General features: G+C 32.8%; 6 protein-coding genes and 1 pseudogene across 6 annotated transcripts; 4 read left to right on the top strand and 3 right to left on the bottom strand.

The window, feature by feature from the left end:
* Window positions 1–14,377: 14,377 nt before the first annotated feature.
* LOC139087406 (histone H2A) lies at window positions 14,378–14,866 on the bottom strand. Its single transcript, XM_070636200.1, has one exon. The coding sequence runs from the start codon at window positions 14,809–14,811 to the stop codon at window positions 14,434–14,436; it is 378 nt and encodes a 125-aa protein (XP_070492301.1). The 5' UTR covers window positions 14,812–14,866; the 3' UTR covers window positions 14,378–14,433.
* A 153-nt stretch (window positions 14,867–15,019) lies between these two features.
* LOC139087407 (histone H2B) lies at window positions 15,020–15,477 on the top strand. Its single transcript, XM_070636201.1, has one exon. The coding sequence runs from the start codon at window positions 15,045–15,047 to the stop codon at window positions 15,420–15,422; it is 378 nt and encodes a 125-aa protein (XP_070492302.1). The 5' UTR covers window positions 15,020–15,044; the 3' UTR covers window positions 15,423–15,477.
* A 1,125-nt stretch (window positions 15,478–16,602) lies between these two features.
* On the top strand, window positions 16,603–17,387 carry LOC139087410 (histone H1B-like; annotated as a pseudogene).
* Window positions 17,388–18,125: 738 nt separating this feature from the next.
* Window positions 18,126–18,599, bottom strand: LOC139087404 (histone H3). Its single transcript, XM_070636197.1, has one exon. The coding sequence runs from the start codon at window positions 18,571–18,573 to the stop codon at window positions 18,163–18,165; it is 411 nt and encodes a 136-aa protein (XP_070492298.1). The 5' UTR covers window positions 18,574–18,599; the 3' UTR covers window positions 18,126–18,162.
* Window positions 18,600–18,946: 347 nt separating this feature from the next.
* On the top strand, window positions 18,947–19,352 carry LOC139087409 (histone H4). The gene has a single exon (XM_070636203.1). It carries the CDS (start codon window positions 18,983–18,985, stop codon window positions 19,292–19,294), a length of 312 nt encoding a protein of 103 aa, XP_070492304.1. The 5' UTR covers window positions 18,947–18,982; the 3' UTR covers window positions 19,295–19,352.
* A 1,112-nt stretch (window positions 19,353–20,464) lies between these two features.
* LOC139087405 (histone H2A) lies at window positions 20,465–20,953 on the bottom strand. Its single transcript, XM_070636199.1, has one exon. It carries the CDS (start codon window positions 20,896–20,898, stop codon window positions 20,521–20,523), a length of 378 nt encoding a protein of 125 aa, XP_070492300.1. The 5' UTR covers window positions 20,899–20,953; the 3' UTR covers window positions 20,465–20,520.
* Window positions 20,954–21,105: 152 nt separating this feature from the next.
* Window positions 21,106–21,563, top strand: LOC139087408 (histone H2B). Its single transcript, XM_070636202.1, has one exon. It carries the CDS (start codon window positions 21,131–21,133, stop codon window positions 21,506–21,508), a length of 378 nt encoding a protein of 125 aa, XP_070492303.1. The 5' UTR covers window positions 21,106–21,130; the 3' UTR covers window positions 21,509–21,563.
* The last annotated feature ends 798 nt before the right edge of the window (window positions 21,564–22,361 follow it).

Below are 22,361 nucleotides of genomic sequence, written 5' to 3' on the forward strand. Positions count from 1 at the left end.
ATGCATTGCCAAGGTTAAACTACCGCCATGGACAGTATAGCACTCATCAGTATCATGGCTTTACAAATATTAATTCGTCGGACCATCTGAAATTCTGCGTGGCGCCAAGCGTCACAGCCAAAGGACAACTAACTTGCTCGTCGTATCCGTGGTGAACGTGCATAAATTCCTATTATCATCATCAATAATCATCCATTCATCATTTGAAACGGTCTTTCAAGACTACTGCGGCCATCTACATGAAAAGAAGAAATTTTGTCAATTTTGCGATCCACATTACCTTTCGTATTCTAGTTCCATTAATTCCTTAAAAATAAAATTATCTTGAAATGACGTCATCTGCAATAGACAGAAGTGTATGCCATGATATCTTGCTTAGATAGGCGGATCGCACTTGTCAATGAGTGTAGATTGTTGACGAGAACAAAGATCCGAGATATACAGCCACAGCAAATGATTACGGCGGAAACTGAAATAGATGCGTTATGCACTGGTTTAATAGCTGGATCGAGCATATATTAATATTGAATCCAGATCCACGAACTACATATAATATCATCGCAATTAGATTATGCACTGTAAAACTGCGTTTAATTGACATTGAGACTCACAGATAGTTTGCATTTATGAATTCGATAGACAAAATATCACAAGTCGTTCGGTTCTTCTTAGAGTCACAGATTCTTTATTTATTTAAGAATAACTATATTATGCTAGAAATTGTAATCAAAAATTAAATTTTTTGGAATGAGATTTGTAGTCTTGAAAAGGACTATTTTGAGGTGATTGCTGAATATCAGCCATTAAAATATAAATATTAAATTTATGCTTTTTGGCTGTGTTGAAAGTTTTTTGGCAGCTTTTGGTTTCTTCTGCTGCTGAGTTCCTTTGCTTTGTTTTGCTGCCTTCTTTGTCTCCTTCTTGCTTAGCTGCTTTTGAGTTCTAGTGGCTTTGCTTTTGCTGGTTTTTTATTGCTGAGAAGCTGCTGGTTTTTGTGTCTTTGCAATAATTTGATTTTTGTGGTTGAAGCAGCTTTGGTTTCTTGCCTTGATGATTTCTTCTTCACAGCTCTTCTTTGGCTTGGCAAGCGTTTTCCTTGGTTTCTGCCAAATTCTTGATGACCTTCTACAACCTTTCTTCTTGGCTGCTGCTGGCAATTTGAATGATCCTGATTTCTATCTTTTGTTTGCAACAATTGTCCTTTCAACTGTTGATTTCAAGTGCATTTCTTGATGAATGGTGACAATTTGCCAGTATCAATTTTGCTGAGTACCAAGGAATTTTTTGATGGTCTGGACAGATGAACACTCCGTTCTCTACGCTTAACAGCATTGACAACCATTTCATTGACTGGTGGATGTTTGTCTTTGGTTTGGCTTGTCAGGATTTTGTTTCTTTCCTCTTCTTGCTTTTGCTGGTGAAGCAAATTGGAGTTGCTGCTGCGCTGGGTGCGATTTCTATTGCTGTGTCAGATATTTTAATTTAATTTCATTTTTTAATTGTATAAAAATAATTTCAAATTCAAAATGTTATGAGAAATACAGAAATGATGGTCCTCGATATGCGAATGGAAATGAAGTTTTCTGAAAATTCTTAGTTGAAAATTTTCCCTTGCAAATTTTTTGAAAATTCAAAATTCTGTTAATTATTTCACAAATCTCAATTAAATCGATCTCAAATCTTAGAATCTTATTTACAATGAAAAATCTTCAAATGATGATTTTAAATTTAATTAAATTAACAATGCCAAAACAGCGTTAAAGCCAAATTTATGAGAAATTTCAGAAATTTTTAATTAATTGTCAATACTTTTTGAATTCAAGTTTTTGGCTATTTTCATGAAATTTTCACAATTAAAGTTTATTTATTTTAGATTCATAAAATCGCTGCAATCACAAAATATTAATTAACTTAACAATGGGATAGGTACCAATTGTAATATCGATGAGCACTTCAGCTTCTGAAAAATTTATGCGATAAAATTTTATGGGATTTAACTTTAACTTACTGATGTCTCGTGAATGCATTTATAGTGCTTAAATTGTAGAAATTTGTTAATGTAGTAAATTAAATTAAATTCTGACAAATTGAAAGTTCTAATGTAAATTAAATTAATTTATAAAGTTCTTCATACAAAATGTCAGACTCAATGAATGATCAGGCTATGAGAAGTAGAATTTTAAAGAATGGTTGATTTTACCCCAACTTGCTGTAAAATAATAATTTCAAATCCTTTAGTTAATCTACCATAAAATTCTTCTTAAAATTTGTTAATTGAGTAAAATATATGATTCTCTAATTTATCTATGCAATTATAATATTTCAGTTATGAATAAGAACAAAGAATAATCTCTCATATACGATATAGTAGAACCAGAAGTTAGAAAGATTCAGATAGATTTTTGAAATTTATTCATTTTGTTTCCACAATTTTAATTTAATTAGTTTATTTTGGAAATTCTTTTACAGATAAATTTATAGATAATTATAGCATTGCGTATCTAAGAAAGTGGAATAAGTCAGTTCGATTTTGATTAAAATTTCCTTTTCATGTGTTATTTTGCAATCTTGAAAAGACTATTTATTGTTTATGGAGCTTAGAGCAGTTTATTTGGATGATGTGTATTTGGTGATGGCTTTTGTTCCTTCTGTACATCTGTTGGTGTTAAATGAATATGTTTGAATTCAAGGACTTGTGATTGTTGAGCGTTTGTTGTAATGAGCATCGTGAGGTTTCAGCAGTGTCTGAAGATAATATTGACGAAATTGCCCATGATGCCTATTGCCCACAGTGTCTGGGTGAATTTGTTTCAAGACTTGAAGATAAATTGCGTATGATTTCCATGCTTATGACGTCTCTGTCATCTGGGGGTTGTTTTTTTTTTTTTTCCGGCTTGCAGTTTTTCGCTTGTTTTGCGGTGCCATTTTTTATGAAGTGTTTTGCAGGTACTCAGAATACAATTGATTATTTTGTTACTTTTTCTCTTTATACATTTCTTCTCTCCATGTAGAATAGACATTTTCGCCTAAATTTTGTATAAATACTCTGAACATTTGTTGCCCAACTCGTATCGAATCATCTTGTTCTTCAAGGTATTAAACTAAAACAAATGTTCAATAAAAAAATATTGCAGTAAAGGAGGCAAAGTTAGCGCGTTGCTGCCAGCAATTTCTAGTTGGTCGTATCCACGTCTTCTGCAAGGAAATCTATGGTGAAAAAGTTGAGCCTTGGTATATTTAGCTGTTGCTATTTTTGCTGCTGGAATTGGCAGGAAATGCGAAGACAAGAATTAATTTACGTCACTTGGGTATTGGCCATCTGTAAGATGAAGAATTGAATAGTCTTTGTCCGGAGTCATAATCGCAGCTAGCGCGGTGTTTTACAAACATCCAAGTTGTCTTTGTTGCCAAAGAAGACTGAATCAAAGAGTTTAAATTCCATCAATAAAAGTGCATCTGTCAAATTATAAACCGTCCTTTTTAGGACGACAAATTTTAATTTCTAAAGAAAATCCAATTTTAATTTCAAAATCTCAAATTAATTTTTCTAATGAATCAAATAAAATTCTTGTAATATATAATGACTTCAATCTTAGAACTAAATAACACAGTTTATACTAATGTTTATCGAGAGGCACGGGAGATAATGTTAGAATTAGATGTAAGAAAGCACGTTGTTAGATCAATAAAATCTGAGTTTTTTCAGATTCATCAAAATCAAAAATTCAGGTGATTTACAGATAAGTCTGAATCCTTAACATTTAAGCAAATATGTATCCAAATTTCTGTACATAATTAGTTTAGAATATAATGAATAAAAAGTTTATCTAAAAAATTAAATGCATCTAAAGAATGGTAGCAGATTGCAGTACAATTGTCTTGAATGATCGAATAATCCACATATGCATAACATATGGCTTAGAATCCAAATAGTTATGTACAGCTTGAAATATTTCCACATGCCGTATTGAAACAAATTATGTAATATCATATAGCAACAAAATATTCTTTAAATTATTCATGACCAGAAATGCGCATAAAAAGTAAGAAGAAGAACAGAATAAAGGCTATCATTTCATTTCAAGGAGCAACTAGCCTAGAATTATTCCAAGCATCATTTGCAATTTATGTACTTACAGAAAATTCTTTGTGAGCTAAGCATTAGAATAATGGATGGTTTATATTTTATTAAGTAGAGAACTGAAACTTTTATTCAGAAAATCTGCATAAGGATTATAAGATGGTTTATGCCTTCCAAAAGAAATAAATTGTCAGGAATATGCAAAGATAGAGTCGCTATATTAAACTGGTATGAATATATTATTTCAGGTGAGTAAGTTCTCATTAAAATTTCACTAAAATTATTACATGTAATTGTACTGTATACATAGCCTAGATTTGCCAGGTCTTCTTACGAAAGATTACATGAACTACGTGAGAATCAGCCGATCCGAATAAGCCATGACTTCCAAGGACACTCAATGCCACTAAAATATCGGATTCACTGTCTATTCCAGATCTTCGTTCTCAATATTACCAGTAATATGCCAGTTTCCGTAGGCAATTGGTCGATATGAGCGTGAAGGTGACAAAGATTGATCGCGTCAGATGCGATCATCAATGCAGAAACATCCTTGAAATCTACTGGAGCATTTCGGTGGCAAGAAATCTAAGGGTGAACTGGGAGATTGTTGCTTCACAAAATTCAGTGTTGACATTGATCAGAGTGTTTCCGAAGAAGGCATGCAGGTATACATAACAAATCATTATTGCACGAAATTTTGATGCCACAGTGTCTCTGTTGGATTCCACAGGAAATACAACTAGAGATTCCGAGGAAGAACCTGAGCCCAGGTGACGGCTTCATTAGTAGGGATGACGCGTTTTGTGTTATGTTTTAGATCACTGTGCCCATATGTTTGGATGTTATATGGCTGCACGTTGTGGTGTAATTTCACCCAATATATCCATAAAGTTTGGTAATTATCACAATGTTCTTCATCTATTACATTTATACATTGTGGAAATATTCATGGGCATTTTTGATGTCGATTTACACAATTCCGAGATAAGGACAATAACGTAGCGGTTGTCTTTGATCATTTCGGCAGGTTTCAGTTTATTGGTTGATTTTATGTATAAGAGTCGATGAAGTACTTTTGCGCGGAGAACCATCCATTTTTACATTTGTTGATAATGACGTTGATATTGACCATACATCTGCAGTAATTTTGCGAACTCTTTTAATTGTAATAGTTGCATTGTTCGCTGGTTTTGTGTCAATAATGCGTTGTTGTTTGTAGCAGGTGTTCAGATCCATCATCGAAATGGTTTTATTCTGATATTTGACGTGAGCACCGCGCTTAAGGGCGTTGGTTTGGTGGAGATGAGTGACCAGATAAATGATCCAAATAATGGAGAGTTTCCTTATTTGATCTGGTTTTAGTTTGACAGGGAATTGCAATAATAAGTTAATCTGAAATATTTTGTTAATTTTGATTTGTTTTATTATTTCCCATATATTTTCAGTCTTACAGGTAAGGTGTGAAAGAAAAGTGGCTATAAACAATAAGTACCCACAAATAAAGTGAATGTATGTGAAGATGCGAGCCCAACGGTGAGTATAAAATTAAATGTTTTTAAATCTAAAAATAATTTTCAAAAGGTACTAAGAGAGAAGAGAATTGAAGAAAAAAAAAGCAGTCAGAAGAGCTACTGTATTTCAAACTCATGATTGAAAATTTAAATGAAAAATAAATAGTATTTACCTACTAAGTTAAATTGCCCTAAATTTAAGGCATCTTGATCAGATATGAATTGAAGATTTTCAAATATTAATATATACTTAAAAGATTATAATCTAGACTGTGTTTCAATCGAGTATTAGTTAAGACATTAGTCATGGGATAATAAAATTTGTTAATAAAAGGATCAAACCTGAGGGCAATGCACCTCCATTTCATCACTCGATGAGTATTATTGAAAGTGTCGTAAGAACTTTTAGATAGACCTGAGAAATAACCCAAATTTTAAATTTGTTATAGCAAGAATGCACGGGTTAAGAATTGAATTATTAGAAGTTTTAAAACCAAATCAATGGTTGAAGCTATGTTAAATTTGTTGCATGAGCAAATGTTTGAGCATCATACGAGGGAAAATTCAGTGAAATATTCTGAAAAATAAAACTCAACTAATGGTTAGAGCATCTGTGAAAAATATTCAATATAATAAAATTTTATAAATTTAAATTTAAGAATTTGGGTTATTTTCGCTATTCATATCTAGAAGTTCTTACGACACTTTCACATTAATAATAAATTGCTGAAATGAGAGGCATGCTTCAGTGTTTAATCTTTTATAACAATTTTTTATTGTCTTCCATGACTCAATGTCTTAATCCAATGATCGATTGAGCGAGTCTGAAAGATTGGTTCTATAATCTTTTAAAGAATTATGCATTAATGTTTGAAAATCTTCTACCTGGAACTATCTGAATCAAGGACTTGCAAATTTGGGGCGGTTGCTTTAATTGAAGTAGAAGTACATTTATTTATTTTTCATTTAAATTTCAATTTCATGAGTTTGAGTTTTCTATTGGCTCTTCTGACGTTTTTCTTCAATTAATTTCGTTTTCTGAGTATTACGCTTTGAGGAATTATTTTTAGATTTAAAAAACATTTAATTTATATCACTGTTAGTTTATAAGTCTCGCATTCGATATACATTCAATTTATCAGGTACTTATTTATTTATGTATTTTTTCACATCTTTTTGCACTATTGGCCGTAAGACTGAAAATATATGAAATAATAACAAATCAAAATTAACAAAATATTTCAAGATTCAATTCATTATTGCAATTCTAATCAAAACTTAAAACTAAATCAAATAAAGAAACTCTCCATAATTGTTGGGATCATTTTATCTGGCCTACTATCTCCACTCAAACTAACGCCTCTGTGCTTATGACAATTACATTCAAATATCAAGTATAAAATCATTTCGATGATGGATAGCAAACACTTTATTACAAACAACAACGCATTATTGACACAAAACCAGCGACAATGCACCATTACAATTAAAGAGTTCGCAAAATTCTATACTACGGATGTATGGTCAATATCAACGTCGTTATCAACAAATAAATGGATGGCTCTCCACCTCGACGCGCTCATCGACTCTTATACATATAATCAACCAATAAGCTGAGAAAACCTGCCAAGAAATGATCAAAGATTAACCGCTACGCTGATCCTTATCTCGAAATTGTGTAAATCGACATCAAGAGCGCCCACGGATTTTACAATATTATCGGCCAACTGGATGAAGAACATTAGAGCGGTGCAAACTTTATGGACTATATTGATAAAACTGCACACAATGTTGTAGTTACAGCCACTTATAATATCCGAACATATGAAGGCACAGTTTATTTAAACATAGCACAAAAAGTTCAAGACGTTCTAACGTTCTTGTCAAGAATTTCTTACTGATCAAACGCAATTAGTAATAATTATGATTATTAATTGTTATTAATTATTATTATTATTATTATTAATTGCGTTTGGTCGATAAGAATTCCAACGTCTCTATGTCGGGAATTTCTTATCGATCAAACGCAATTAATAATAATAATAATAATTAATAACAATTAATAATCATCATTATTATCAATTGCGTTTGATCGGTAAGAAATTCTTGACATAGAGACGTTAGAACGTCTTGAACTTTTTGTGCTATTTTTAAATAACTTGTGCCTTCATATGTTCGGATGTTATAAGTGGCTGTAACTACAACGTTATGGTGTAATTTTCGTCCAATATATTCCATAAAGTTTGCACCGTCACAATGTTCTTCATCCAGTTGGCCATTTATAATATTATGGAAATATCCGTGGGCATTCTTGATGTCAATTTTCACAATTTCGAGATAAGGATCAACGTAGCGGTTGTCTTTGATCATATCTTGGTAGGCTTCTCGGCTTATTGTTTGATTGTATGTATAAGAGTCGATGAAGCACGTCGAGGTGGAGAACCATCCATTTTTACATTTGTTGATAACGACGTTGATATTGACCATACATCCGTAGGATAGAATTTTTGCGAACTCTTTTAATTGTAATAGTTGTATTATCGCTGGGTTTGTGTCAATAATGCGTTGTTGTTTGTAGCAGGTGTTTGTATCCATCATCGAAATGGTTTTATACTTGATATTTGAATGTGAGCAATCATAAGCTTCAAGGGCGTTGGTTTGGTGGAGATGAGTGACCAGATAAATGATCCAAATAATTATGGAGAGTTTCTTTATTTGATTTGGTTTTAAGTTTTTTGATTAGAATTGCAATAATAAGTTGAATCTTGAAATATTTTGTTAATTTTGATTTGTTTTATTATTTTATATATTTTCAGTGTTACATTAATGGTGCAAGGTGTAGAAAAAGAAAAAGTACATAAATAAATAAGTACCCACAAATAAAGTGAATGTATGTGAAGATGCGAGACTTATAAACTAACGATGAGTATAAAATTAAATGTTTTTAAATCTAAGAAATAATTCCTCAAAGCGTGCTCAAGAAAGAGAAGAAGCGAGAAAATTAATTGAGGAAAAAAAGCAGTCAGAAGAGCCAATAGAAAGCTCAAACTCATGACTGAAAATTTAAATGAAAAATAAGTAAGTAATCTTCAATCTACTTCTACTCCAATTAAAGCAACCGCCCCAAATTTACAAGACCTTGATTCAGATAGTTCCAAATTGGAAGATTTTCAAACATTAATACATAATTCTTTAAAAGATCATAGAACCAATCTTTCAGACTCGCTCAATCGATCATTAGTTAGGACATTAGTAGAGGAAGACAATAAAAAGTTGTTGATAAAAAGGATTAAATCTTTCGAGGGCACGAACCTCTCATTTCAACAATTTATTGATAATAATGAAAGTATCGTAAGAACTTTAGATAGACCCGAAGAAATAACGTTTAAAATTCTTAAATTTAAGTTTTAAATTTTATTATATTGGATATTTTTATGAAGCTGCTTCTAACCATTGGTTGGTATTTATTTTTCAGGAATATTTCTGAATTATTCCCTCGTGTGATCTTTCAAATGCTTGCTCATGCGATAGAGCAGCTTTATAAGCTTCAACCATTGAGTTTGGTTTAAAACTTCTAATGAGATTAGTTTACTTTTTAACTCCACGTGCATTCTTATATAACTTAAATTTAAGAATTTGGTTTATTTCTTCGGGTCTATCTAAAGTTCTTTCGAAACTTTCAATATTATCAATAAATTGTTGAAATGAGAGGTTCGTACCCTCGAAAGGTTTGATCCTTTTTATCAACAATTTTTTATTGTCTTCCATGACTAATGTCTTAACTAATGATCGATTGAGCGAGTCTGAAAGATTGGTTCTATAATCTTTTAAAGAATTATGTATTAATGTTTGAAAATCTTTCGATTGGAACTATCTGAATCAAGGTCTTGTAAATTTGGGGCGGTTGCTTTAATTGGAGTAGAAGTAGATTGAAGATTACTTATTTATTTTTCATTTAAATTTTCAGTCATGAGATTGACCTTTCTATTGGCTCTTCTGACTGATCTTTTTCCTCAATTAATTTTCTCGCTTCTTCTCTTCCTTGAGCACGCTTTGAGGAATTATTTCTTAGATTTAAAAACATTTAATTTTATACTCACCGTTAGTTAATAAGTTTCGCATCTTCACATACATTCACTTTATTTGTAGGCACTTATGTATTTATATCCTTTTTCTTTTTCACACCTTGCACCATTAATGTAACACTGAAAATATGTAAAATAATAAAACAAATCAAAATTAATGAAATATTTCAAGATTCAACTTATTATTGCAATTCTAATCAAAAACTTAAAACCAAATCAAATACAGAAACTCTCCATAATTATTTGGATCATTTATCTGGTCACTCATCTCGACCAAACCAACGCCCTTGAAGCTTATGATTGCTCACATTCAAATATCAAGAATAAAACCATTTCGATGATGGATACAAACACCTGCTACAAACAACAACGCATTATTGACACAAAACCAGCGACAATACAACTATTTCAATTAAAAGAGTTCACAAAAATCCCATACTATGGATGTATGGTCAACATTAACGTCGTTATCAACAAATGTAAAAATGGATGGTTCTCCACCTCGAAGTACTTCATCGACTCTTATACATAAAATCAACCAATAAGCTGAGAAACCTGCCAAGAAATGATCAAAGACAACCGCTACGTTGATCCTTATCTCGAAATTGTGTAAATTGACATCAAGAATGCCCACGGATATTTCCACAATATTATAAATGGCCAACTGGATGAAGAACATTGTGATGGTGCAAACTTTATGGACTATATTGGACGAAAACTACACCACAACGTTGTAGTTACAGCCACTTATAACATCCAAACATATGAAGACACAGGTGATCTAAACATAGCACAAAAACGCGTCATCCTACCCAATGGCATAATAAGTCCTTACAAACCAGGTTCTTCATACTCGGAATCTCTTGATTATTTCTATTGAAATCCAACTGAAGACACTGATGAATCCAAAAATTTCGTGCAATGAGCATGATTTGTTGTGTATGCCTTTCGAACGCTTCTTCGAGAGCTACACTCTGATCAATGTCAACACTAAATTTGGGTGAGGTGCATGGACCCGACGGAATATTCCGCGGAACATATTCCGCGGAAGAAAATTCCCCGGAATAATCTTCCGCGGAAGTAAATTCCACGGAAGTTTCTTCCGCGTAATATGTTCCACGGAATAAATTCCGCGGATTTTTATTCCGCTAAAATAAATTTTTGAAAATTGTACCGCGGAAGAAAATACGCGGAACAATATTCCGCGGAACTTTATTCCGCTGAAAATTTTTTAAAAATATGTTCCCCGGAACATTATTCCGGGGAATTTTGTTCCGCGGAACTTTCTTCCGCGGAACATTCTTCCCAGGAACTTTCTTCCCCGGAATTTGTTCCGAAGAAGTTTTCATATAATTTTTTTTTCTTGACTTATCAAAAATTGAAATTTTTAAATGACATTAAGGGGTGGTTAAACAGATCGCAGTACCTTCTGGTCTTTGGCGGACCCAAAAGCTTATTTTATTCTATTATAATTAAAAATTTGTGTGATCTAAAATTTTCAAGATTTTTGTAAAATATTAAATCACAAATCATTGATGCTCAGTAATAGCATCGCTGTGGAATAACTTTACTTGGGGAGGAAATCGCAAGTCGGAAATAATGTCGAAATTTTATTTTTCACCACGTGCTAATAATTTCACCTACAACGTGTAAGTAAAATTATTCCGACATGGTGCAACTCTAAGTTTTTCTGGATTTCGATTGTTCTAATTTTTATTCTCCTAAATATGATTTGCTGATTTTACAATAGTATAGTGTTGTTAAAAATGTCTAAAACAGCATGTTGGAGCATGTCTGTGAAGTCCGCGGGAGTAAGTTGTTTGATCGCAATGAAAATTGGCCTAAGTTATATCCACATTACGTTCATTTATGTCCTGCATTTAAATATTTTCATCCTATCTCAGATATTATCTCACAACATCAACAGTTCAGAACTTAAGGTCCATAGCTGCGCGTTTATATGCGTTTCATGGCTATTGATAGTTTAACGAGGGATCCAGATCGCAATCCGAACCACTTCATTGATGAAATTACTTCGTGCAGCCTTCAAAAGAAGGCTGTGAGCCTCGTTTCCACTACAAATGATGATGAAAAAGGACATATGAAATAATTCCCATGCCGAGTCTCGAACTCATGATCACTAGATCGGTGTTGCAATAATTATATACCGAAGTTCTAAACTATTCCGCCAGCGAGCCACTTTGACTCACAATGTTACAGCTTCTCAAAATTCTCGATACCTTATTTTTTGCAGGCCACTTTCTTAAAATCTCAAAAATTAAGTGTAATATTTTATATTTAAAATTAAAAAAGTAAAAGAATGATCTGATTTCATACATAACATGATAATATTACTGTTTTTTGGTGAGGTAAATATTATGACCTGCAAGCAAAAACACCATAATTTCTGTTTGTGATAGGACGAAAATATTTAAATGCAGGACATAAATGTGCAGTAATAATTATTAAACTCATGATTCTTTATAAAACTGAATGGTATTAAGTGTGATTTTCTTAAAATTCATGGAATTTGTCAACGTTTAAAAATAATTCAAATATTTTAAATTTTTTCTTAACGGAAGATTTCTGAGCAGTCGCTAATGCGGATATAATTTAGGCCAATTTTCATTGCGATCAAACAACTTACTCCCGCGGACTCCACAGACATGCTCCACAACATGCTGTTTGAGACATTTTTAACAACACTTTATTATTGTAAAATCAGCAAATCATATTTAGGAGAATAAAATTTAGAACAATCGAAATCCAGAAAAACTAAGAGTTGCACCATATCGAAATAATTTTACTTACACTTTGTAGGTGAAATTATTAGAACCTGGTGCAAAATAAAATTTCGACATTATTTCCGACTTGTGATTCCTCCCCAAGTAAAGTTATTCCACAGCGATGCTATTACTGGGGATCAATGATCTGTGATTCAATATTTGATAAAAATTCTTGAAAATTATAGATCACACAAATTTTTAATTAGAATAGAATAAAATAAGGTTTAGGGTCCGCCAAAGACCAGAACGTACTGCGATCTGTTTAACCATTTCTTAATGCCATTTAAAAATTTCAATTTTTGATAAGTCAAGAAAAAAAAATTATATGAAAATTTCTTCGGAACAAATTCCGGGGAAGAAAGTTCCGGGGAAGAATGTTCCGCGGAAGAAAGTTCCGCGGAACAAAATTCCCCGGAATAATGTTCCGGGGAACATATTTTTAAAAAATTTTCAGCGGAATAAAGTTCCGCGGAATATTGTTCCGCGGTATTTTCTTCCGCGGTACAATTTTCAAAAATTTATTTTAGCGGAATAAAAATCCGCGGAATTTATTCCGTGGAACATATTACGCGGAAGAAACTTCCGTGGAATTTACTTCCGCGGAAGATTATTCCGGGGAATTTTCTTCCGCGGAATATGTTCCGCGGAATATTCCGTCGGGTCCATGCACCTACGCCCACTAAATTTTGTTGCTTGGAGATAACAATCTCCCAGTTCCTTATTTCCCTTAGATTTCTTGTACCACCGAAATGCTCCAGTAGGTTTTCAAGGATGTTTCTCCATTGATGATCACATCCTGACGCGATCAGATCATTGTCTGCTTTACATATTATTTTAGCTCGTATCGTTAATTGCCAGCTCTGTAATACTGGTATATTGAGAACAATAAGATCTGAAATAGCTTTTACATAATCCGGTAGTTCAGGATCGACCTGATTTGACTGTGGATTCATTTGTCTTTCGTGTAAGCGACCTGACCATAGTGTATTAGTTGATATTCGCTACCGGTTGTTATAGCGACTTTTAACTTTAACTTTGCACTGTTCACAATATTTATTTATTTTTTTTGGAGGTATAAACCGTCTCTATGTCTCTATACGTAATTTTCTGAATAAAAGTCTCAGTTCTCTACTTAATAAAAGATAAATCATTCTGTATTCTAATGATTAGCTCTCAAAGAATCTGATTCTATTACACTTCTGCGCCATTTATGGGAGGAACAATAAGTTCCTGAATGCTTGGAATAATTCTAAGGCCAGTTGCTCCTTGAAATGAAATGTAATAACTAACTTTATTCTGTTCTTCTTCTTACTTTTTATGCACATTTCTTGTCGACGAATAATTTAACGAATGTTTTTGTTGCTTGCTGCTGATGTTGCGTATATTGTTTGGAATGCATACGGCCATGTGGAGTCTTCATGCGGCTGTATAACTTTTTTAGTTCTAAGCCATATGTTATGCATATGGTAAGTTATTCGATCGTTCAAGACGAAAAGGCACTGCGATCTGCTTTACCATTTCTAAGTGCCATTTAATTTTTTTTTAAATAAACTATTTATTCATTACATTTTAAACTTAATTATGTACAAAGTTTGGATACATTGTATTTGTATTTAAATGTTAAGGATTCAGACTTATCGCCTTAAGTCACTTAGTTTTTGATTTTGATGAATCTGAAAAACTCAGATTGTATTGATCTAACAACGTGCTTCCTTACATCCTGAATTCTAACATTATCTCCGTTAGCATACTCGATAAGCATTAGTTTAAACTGTATTATTTGGATTCCTAGATTGGGTCATAATATTTTACAAGACTTTTATCTGATTTGTGCTAAATAGGAAAAAATTAATTTAGGATTATGAAATAAAAATTATGAAATAAAAATTTGATTTTCTTTAGGAATTAAAATTTGTCGTCCTAAAAAGGACGGTTTATAATTGATTGAAGGCACATTGTTGATGAATTTAAGCTTTCTTTGATTCGGTCTTCTTTGGCAACAAGACGGCTTGGATGTTTGGTAAAACACCACCTTGTGCGATTGTGACTCCGGACAAAAGTTTGTTCAATTCTTCGTCATTACGGATGGCCAATTGCAAGTGACGTGGGATAATTCTTGTCTTCTTGTTATCACGAGCAGCATTTCCTGCCAATTCAAGAACTTCAGCAGCCAAGTATTCCATAACGGCAGCTAAATATACTGGAGCTCCAGCACCAACACGTTCACCATAGTTTCCTTTACGGAGAAGACGATGGATACGACCAACTGGGAATTGTAATCCAGCACGGCTTGAACGTGACTTTGCCTTTGCCTTAACTTTGCCTCCTTTACCACGGCCTGACATTTTTTTGATAGTTTATTTGATTTAGTTTGTACGAGAAAGTTGAAGAACCAAAGATGATTCGATACTGAGTTGAATATCAACAAATGTTCAGGTATTTATACAAAATTTGAGAGCGGGAAACATGAGAGGCGTGGTCTATGCTACATGGAGAGAGAAAATGTATAAAAAGAGAGAAAAAAGTAACAAGAGTAATCAGTTGTATTCTGAATTTTATACAAAACACTTCATAAAAAATGGCACCACCAAAAACAAGCGGAAAAGCTGCAAAGAAAGCCGGAAAGGCACAAAAAGCAATCTCAAAGGATGACAAGAAAAAGAGACGTCATAAGCGTAAAGAATCATACGCAATCTACATCTTCAAAGTCTTGAAACAAGTTCACCCAGACACTGGTGTTTCATCAAAGGCAATGAGCATCATGAACAGTTTCGTCAATGACATCTTCGAACGTATTGCTGCTGAAGCCTCACGATTGGCTCACTACAACAAACGCTCAACAATCACAAGTCGCGAGATCCAAACTGCTGTTCGTTTACTCTTGCCTGGTGAATTGGCCAAGCACGCTGTCTCAGAAGGAACAAAAGCCGTCACCAAATACACATCATCCAAATAAACTGCTTTCTAAGCTGCATCGCATATCTCAAATGGTCTTTTTCAAGACCGCAAAATATTTTATGAAAAAGAGAAAGATTTTAATCAAATCAGACTGACTTACTTTAACTATTTAGATACGCAATAAACTGTTGATAATTAAGTTAGATATAAATGAATCTGTATATACTTTAAATTATTGTAGGTTAATTAAATTATGATTAAATAAATATATTAAAAAATAGTCCAAACATATTTCTGAATCTTAATTTTAATGATTTCCAGACTCAAAATTCTTATATGACAAAATGTTCTTTGTTCTTGATATTTCTGATGACGCTCTAGGCTTGCCTACATAACTTTCTCTAAATATAATTCTGATTCAAATGTGAAGATTTCCAAACAAATGAGTTAAATTAATTAAAAAGGATTGAAAACAAGAAATTTTCTTACAATTTCAAATTCGGACTCACTTCATCCTTATTATACAAAATGCTCTATTCCTATTTCATATAGTCTGCTCAGTCATTGAATCTGACATTTTGTATGAAGAATTTTATAAATTAATTTAATTAATAATGTTACTGTTAATTTATCAAAATGGTATCTAACTTAAGTATTTTGATAAATTTCCACGATTTAGCACCAAATTAAATTTCACAAGACATAGACATAGAAAGTTAAATCCATAAAATTTTATCGCATAAATTTTCAAGCACTGAGTGCTCATCATTATTACAGTTGGTACCTGTCCATAGTTAAGTTAATTAATATTTTGAGATTTTTGACTTGATTTTATGAATCTACAATAAATAAACTTTAATTGAGTGAAAATTTCATGAAAATTGGCAAATCGGTTCAAAAGTTATTGACAATTAATTAAAGAAATTTCTGAAATTTCTCATAAATTTTGACTTTAACAGCTGTTTTTTTGGCATTGTTAATTTAATTAAGGAAATTTAAAATCATCATTTGAGAGATTTTTCATTGTAAAATAAGATTCTAAAAAGATTTGAGATCGTTTAGTTAAAGTTTGTGAAATAATTAACAAATTTTGAGATCGACGCAGAAGTTTACAAGGGAAAATTTTCCAACAAAAATTGAGCGCGAGGCTTCGTTTCCATTCACATATCATAGTTGAGGGACCATCACATTTCTGTATTTCTCATAACATTTTCAATTTGAAAATTATTTTTATACAATCAAATCAAGTGAAATTAAATTAAAATGTCTGACACAGCAGTAGAAGTCGCACCAGCAGCAGCAGCTCCAGTTGCTTCACCAGCAAAAGCAAAGAAGGAGAAGAAACCAAAATCTGACAAGCCAAGTAAACCAAAGGCACCAAGAACTCATCCACCAGTCAGTGAAATGGTTGTCAATGCCGTTAAAACATTGAAAGAACGAGGTGGTTCATCAGTCCAGGCCATCAAGAAATTCCTTGTTGCTCAATATAAAGTTGATACTGACAAATTGTCACCATTCATCAAGAAATACTTGAAATCAGCAGTTGAAAAGGGACAATTGTTGCAAACAAAAGGTAAAGGAGCATCAGGATCATTCAAATTGCCAGCAGCAGCCAAGAAAGAAAAGGTTGTAAAGAAGGTCGCCAAGAAGGTAACTGAGAAGAAACCAAAGAAGGCTGCTGCCAAGCCAAAGAAGGCTGGTGAGAAGAAAGTCGTCAAGAAGACAATTGCCAAGAAACCAAAAGCTGCTTCAGCCACAAAGATCAAGAAGCCAGTTGCAAAGACCACAAAAAACCAGCAGCTGCTAAGCCAGCAGCCAAAAAGGCAGCACCAAAACCAAAAGCTGCACCTAAACCAAAAGCAGCTAAGCCCAAGAAGGAGGCCAAGCCAAAGAAGGCAGCAGCACCAAAAGCAAAGAAACCAGCAGCAGAGAAGAAGCCAAAAGCTGCCAAAAAACCAGCAGCAAAGAAAGCATAAACTTAATATTTATATTTTAATAGCTGATATTCAGCAATCACCTCAAAATAGTCCTTTTCAGGACTACAAAATCTCATTCCAAAAAGAAAATTTAATTTTTGATTACAATTTCTAGCATAGCTGTAACTAAATTTTTAAATAAATGTAAATAGTGTCATTTTACTGCTAGTTTTGACTTGAATGCTCAATTTGTCCATCAACATTATAAAGGAATTATCTATGCTGTTTTTAAGGGAAATTATGATTATTGTTTTTTCATCCTTTCCCTTAAATCGAGCAACAACGTTTCTAAAGTTGTTAAATCTATATTATGTATATATATGTAAGATCAATTAAACATTGCTTAATTTAATTTCAATTATTGATATTTAGTAGCTCTTGAATCTCAGGCTCATTATTAATATAAGCTATCGCTCCAGCTATTTAGCCGATTATAAGTCATTTCGCATCTTCCATAAATGTAATTTGCTATTATTTTACTTCTCTCGGATCTTTGTTCTCGTCCTTAATCTACCTCAGGGATAGGATTCAAACATGGAATTCCAAATTTAACAGCAACTTTCATGATCCGAACCTTTCTAAGCAAGATATCAAGGCACTTTTGCTTCTAATGTTTAATATTGCAAATGACGCCATTTCAAAAGATAATTTTTATAAATTTTTATTTTTAAGGGATTCAAAGGAACTAGAATACTACGACAAGGTAATGTTGAGATCATAAAATTGACTAAAAATTTCTTCTTTTCATGTAAATATTTTTGGTGGTCTTGAAAAAGACCGTTCAAATGATAAATGAATGATTATTGATGATGATGTAGGAATTTATGCACGTTCACCACGGATACGACGAGCAAGTTGGATGTCCTTTGGCATAATTGTGACACGCTTGGCATGGATGGCGCACAAGTTTGTGTCTTCGAATAATCCGACGAGATAAGCTTCAGATGCTTCTTGTAAAGCCATGACTGCTGATGATTGGAAACGCAAGTCAGTCTTGAAGTCCTGAGCAATTTCACGAACAAGACGTTGGAATGGCAATTTACGGATCAACAATTCAGTCGATTTCTGGTAACGACGGATTTCACGAAGAGCGACGGTACCTGGACGATAACGATGTGGCTTCTTAACTCCTCCGGTTGCTGGTGCTGATTTACGTGCAGCCTTTGTTGCCAATTGTTTACGTGGTGCCTTTCCACCAGTTGATTTACGAGCTGTTTGCTTTGTACGGGCCATTTTAGTTTTGAGTTTTTACTTTTCGATTTGAAATACAAACGAGAAATGATACGAGAGCGAGAATTAAGTCCCCTTTATATATGATTCTTATGGCGCGAATATGTATATGTGAGGTGGGGAGAGATAAATTCAGGGGAAATGAGAGAATTTCGATAAATTTATTGAATATCACTTAATTTAATTAATTAAATATTTGGAATTATCATCAAAAAGTTTCGTATTGTTTTGATCCAAAGATTTAGGTCAATAATAAGATCAAATATGATCAAATGACAGGAAATTGATGTAAGAATGATGAGAGAGGGGAAGATGAGAGAATGTATATAAAGAGAGTGAATTTCATGGATTGGCATCATTCAAGTTTCACCGTTTCTCGTGTAAACAAGTAAGAATATATTAAAAATACAAAATGACTGGACGTGGTAAAGGAGGCAAAGGTTTAGGAAAAGGAGGCGCAAAGCGTCATCGTAAAGTTCTTCGTGATAACATCCAAGGAATCACAAAGCCAGCTATCCGTCGTTTGGCTCGTCGTGGTGGTGTCAAGCGTATCTCAGGCTTGATCTACGAAGAAACCCGTGGTGTCTTGAAAGTTTTCTTGGAAAATGTCATCCGTGATGCAGTCACATACACTGAACACGCCAAGAGAAAGACAGTCACAGCTATGGATGTCGTCTATGCATTGAAACGTCAAGGACGTACTCTCTACGGTTTCGGAGGTTAAATTTCTTTCTCCATCATCAACACCAACAACTTACATCAAATGGTCTTTTTCAAGACCGCAATTTAAATTATTAAAGAAAATAATTTTTTATTTCCAAGAGTTCCTTATTATTAGTACCTGAATAAATTATAGATAGATAGTTAGGTGTTTAATAACCATAAAGGTATTTGATTTACAATAAATTCATATAACACAATTAATTCAGTATAATAATCCAATAAAATAATTCATATAAGTATAAAGAAAATGTACTAAAAAGACAGATTTGTTGTTTGACACTTGACAATCACATCCCAATGCCATTACTAACTCGGCCGTTCATCAATGATGCTGCTACTAACGAAGCATAGGCAAAAATGTTTTATTCCATTCAGCCATTATATTTATCCATATTTTCGAAATTCTACTGCATTTAATTTTTATTTGATGATTAAAACATTGAAAAATAGTCATATATGCATAGATTTTTTATGGAAGAAGATTTCATTAGAAATTGATAAATGGAGTAAATTGTTATCTAATATGAATTAACGTATTTTTGAGTTTTGGAAAGTTTAACGGATTTTGTATTTTCAAAAATATGCATATGTTCCAAAATTTAGTACTATCTGACTGTATTGACAAACGATCAATTTAATTTAATTAAATATTTTGAGAGTTAGCAAGAGAGCAAAAGGCGTGATACAGTCGTCATCAGAGTATTATTCTGCACTGAAATTGGTGAGCATCAAGAAGGAAGTCAATTTTGCTTATAAAGTATAGTTTCAATTAATTTTTAGATTTGGTTAAGTTTTTCTTATTTTTTCATATCACAACTTAATGTACAATCACAGAATAACTCCTAAGTAGCTTATGATATGCAATAGTAGCTTATTCTACTATGTATAGCATGTCGATTTTATTTTTCTGAAGTCTGTGCTTTATCTTAGATTTTTCAAATGAATTACTATAAAAATCTAAATCGCAAAACTATAGCTTTGTTAAAAATGCACTGCAATCTATCAGGCAAGCATAAACTGAATTGTGTTTAGGAATTAGTATAAACTGTATTATTTGGATTCTTAGATTGGGTCATAATATTTTACAAGAATTTTATCTGATTTGTGCTAAATACGAAAAAATTAATTTAGGATTATGAAATAAAAATTTGATTTTCTTTAGGAATTAAAATTTGTCGTCCAAAAAAGGACGGTTTATAGTTGTTTAAAGGCACTTTGTTGATGAATTTAAGCTTTCTTTGATTCGGTCTTCTTTGGCAACAAGACGGCTTGGATGTTTGGTAAAACACCACCTTGTGCGATTGTGACTCCGGACAAAAGTTTGTTCAATTCTTCGTCATTACGGATGGCCAATTGCAAGTGACGTGGGATAATTCTTGTCTTCTTGTTATCACGAGCAGCATTTCCTGCCAATTCAAGAACTTCAGCAGCCAAGTATTCCATAACGGCAGCTAAATATACTGGAGCTCCAGCACCAACACGTTCACCATAGTTTCCTTTACGGAGAAGACGATGGATACGACCAACTGGGAATTGTAATCCAGCACGGCTTGAACGTGACTTTGCCTTTGCCTTAACTTTGCCTCCTTTACCACGGCCTGACATTTTTTTGATAGTTTATTTGATTTAGTTTGTACGAGAAAGTTGAAGAACCAAAGATGATTCGATACTGAGTTGAATATCAACAAATGTTCAGGTATTTATACAAAATTTGAGAGCGGGAAACATGAGAGGCGTGGTCTATGCTACATGGAGAGAGAAAATGTATAAAAAGAGAGAAAAAGTAACAAGAGTAATCAGTTGTATTCTGAATTTTATACAAAACACTTCATAAAAAATGGCACCACCAAAAACAAGCGGAAAAGCTGCAAAGAAAGCCGGAAAGGCACAAAAAGCAATCTCAAAGGATGACAAGAAAAAGAGACGTCATAAGCGTAAAGAATCATACGCAATCTACATCTTCAAAGTCTTGAAACAAGTTCACCCAGACACTGGTGTTTCATCAAAGGCAATGAGCATCATGAACAGTTTCGTCAATGACATCTTCGAACGTATTGCTGCTGAAGCCTCACGATTGGCTCACTACAACAAACGCTCAACAATCACAAGTCGCGAGATCCAAACTGCTGTTCGTTTACTCTTGCCTGGTGAATTGGCCAAGCACGCTGTCTCAGAAGGAACAAAAGCCGTCACCAAATACACATCATCCAAATAAACTGCTTTCTAAGCTGCATCGCATATCTCAAATGGTCTTTTTCAAGACCGCAAAATATTTTATGAAAAAGAGAAAGTTTTTAATTACTGACTTATTATATTTTCTTAGATACGCAATAAACTGTTGATACTATAATTAGGCATAAATGAATCTGTATTTAGGTACTTTAAATTATTGTAGGTTAATTTAATTATGATTGAATAAAATTATTTACAAAAATCGAAACATATTTCTGCATCTTAATTTTTATAATTTCCAGACTCAAAATTTCATATATGACAAAATGTTCTTTGTTCCTGATATTTCTGACGACGCATTTGATTTGCCTAGACAATTTTCTTTAATTTTAATTCTGATTCAAATGTCAAATAAAATTACTTAAATTAACTTAATATGTTTGAAAAAGAAATTTCCTTTCAATATAAAATTTGGACTCAGTTCAGCCTTGATATACAAAATTCATATAGTCAGTCATTGAATCTGACATTTTGTATGAAGAATTTTATAAATTAATTTAATTAATAATGTTACTGTTGATTTGTCAAAATTTAAATTAATTTTACTATATTATCAAATTTCTACAATTTGGCATCAAAATAAATTTTACAAGACATGGGTAAGTTAGAGTTAAATCCATAGAATTTTATCGCATAAATTTTCAAGCACTGAGTGCTCATCATTATTTCAGTTGGTACCTGTCCATAGTTAAGTTAATTAATATTTTGAGATTTTAAACTTATGAACCTGCAATAAATAAGCTTTAATTAAGTGAAAATTTCATAAAAATTGGCAAAGCGGTTCAAAAGTTATTGACAATTAATTAAAGAAATTTCTGAAATTTCTTATAAATTTT

The sequence above is a fragment of the Chironomus tepperi genome, unplaced genomic scaffold (assembly GCF_022539635.2).
Source record: "Chironomus tepperi strain 1889 unplaced genomic scaffold, CSIRO-AGI_Ctep_v1 contig_108, whole genome shotgun sequence".
NCBI classification, from domain to species: Eukaryota; Metazoa; Arthropoda; class Insecta; order Diptera; family Chironomidae; genus Chironomus; species Chironomus tepperi.

Bases quoted from the DNA above. Each gene is read 5' to 3' on its own strand.
- LOC139087408 (XM_070636202.1), top strand. From the start codon at position 21,131: ATGGCACCACCAAAAACAAGCGGAAAAGCTGCAAAGAAAGCCGGAAAG.
- LOC139087407 (XM_070636201.1), top strand. From the start codon at position 15,045: ATGGCACCACCAAAAACAAGCGGAAAAGCTGCAAAGAAAGCCGGAAAG.
- LOC139087404 (XM_070636197.1), bottom strand. From the start codon at position 18,573: ATGGCCCGTACAAAGCAAACAGCTCGTAAATCAACTGGTGGAAAGGCA.
- LOC139087409 (XM_070636203.1), top strand. From the start codon at position 18,983: ATGACTGGACGTGGTAAAGGAGGCAAAGGTTTAGGAAAAGGAGGCGCA.
- LOC139087405 (XM_070636199.1), bottom strand. From the start codon at position 20,898: ATGTCAGGCCGTGGTAAAGGAGGCAAAGTTAAGGCAAAGGCAAAGTCA.
- LOC139087406 (XM_070636200.1), bottom strand. From the start codon at position 14,811: ATGTCAGGCCGTGGTAAAGGAGGCAAAGTTAAGGCAAAGGCAAAGTCA.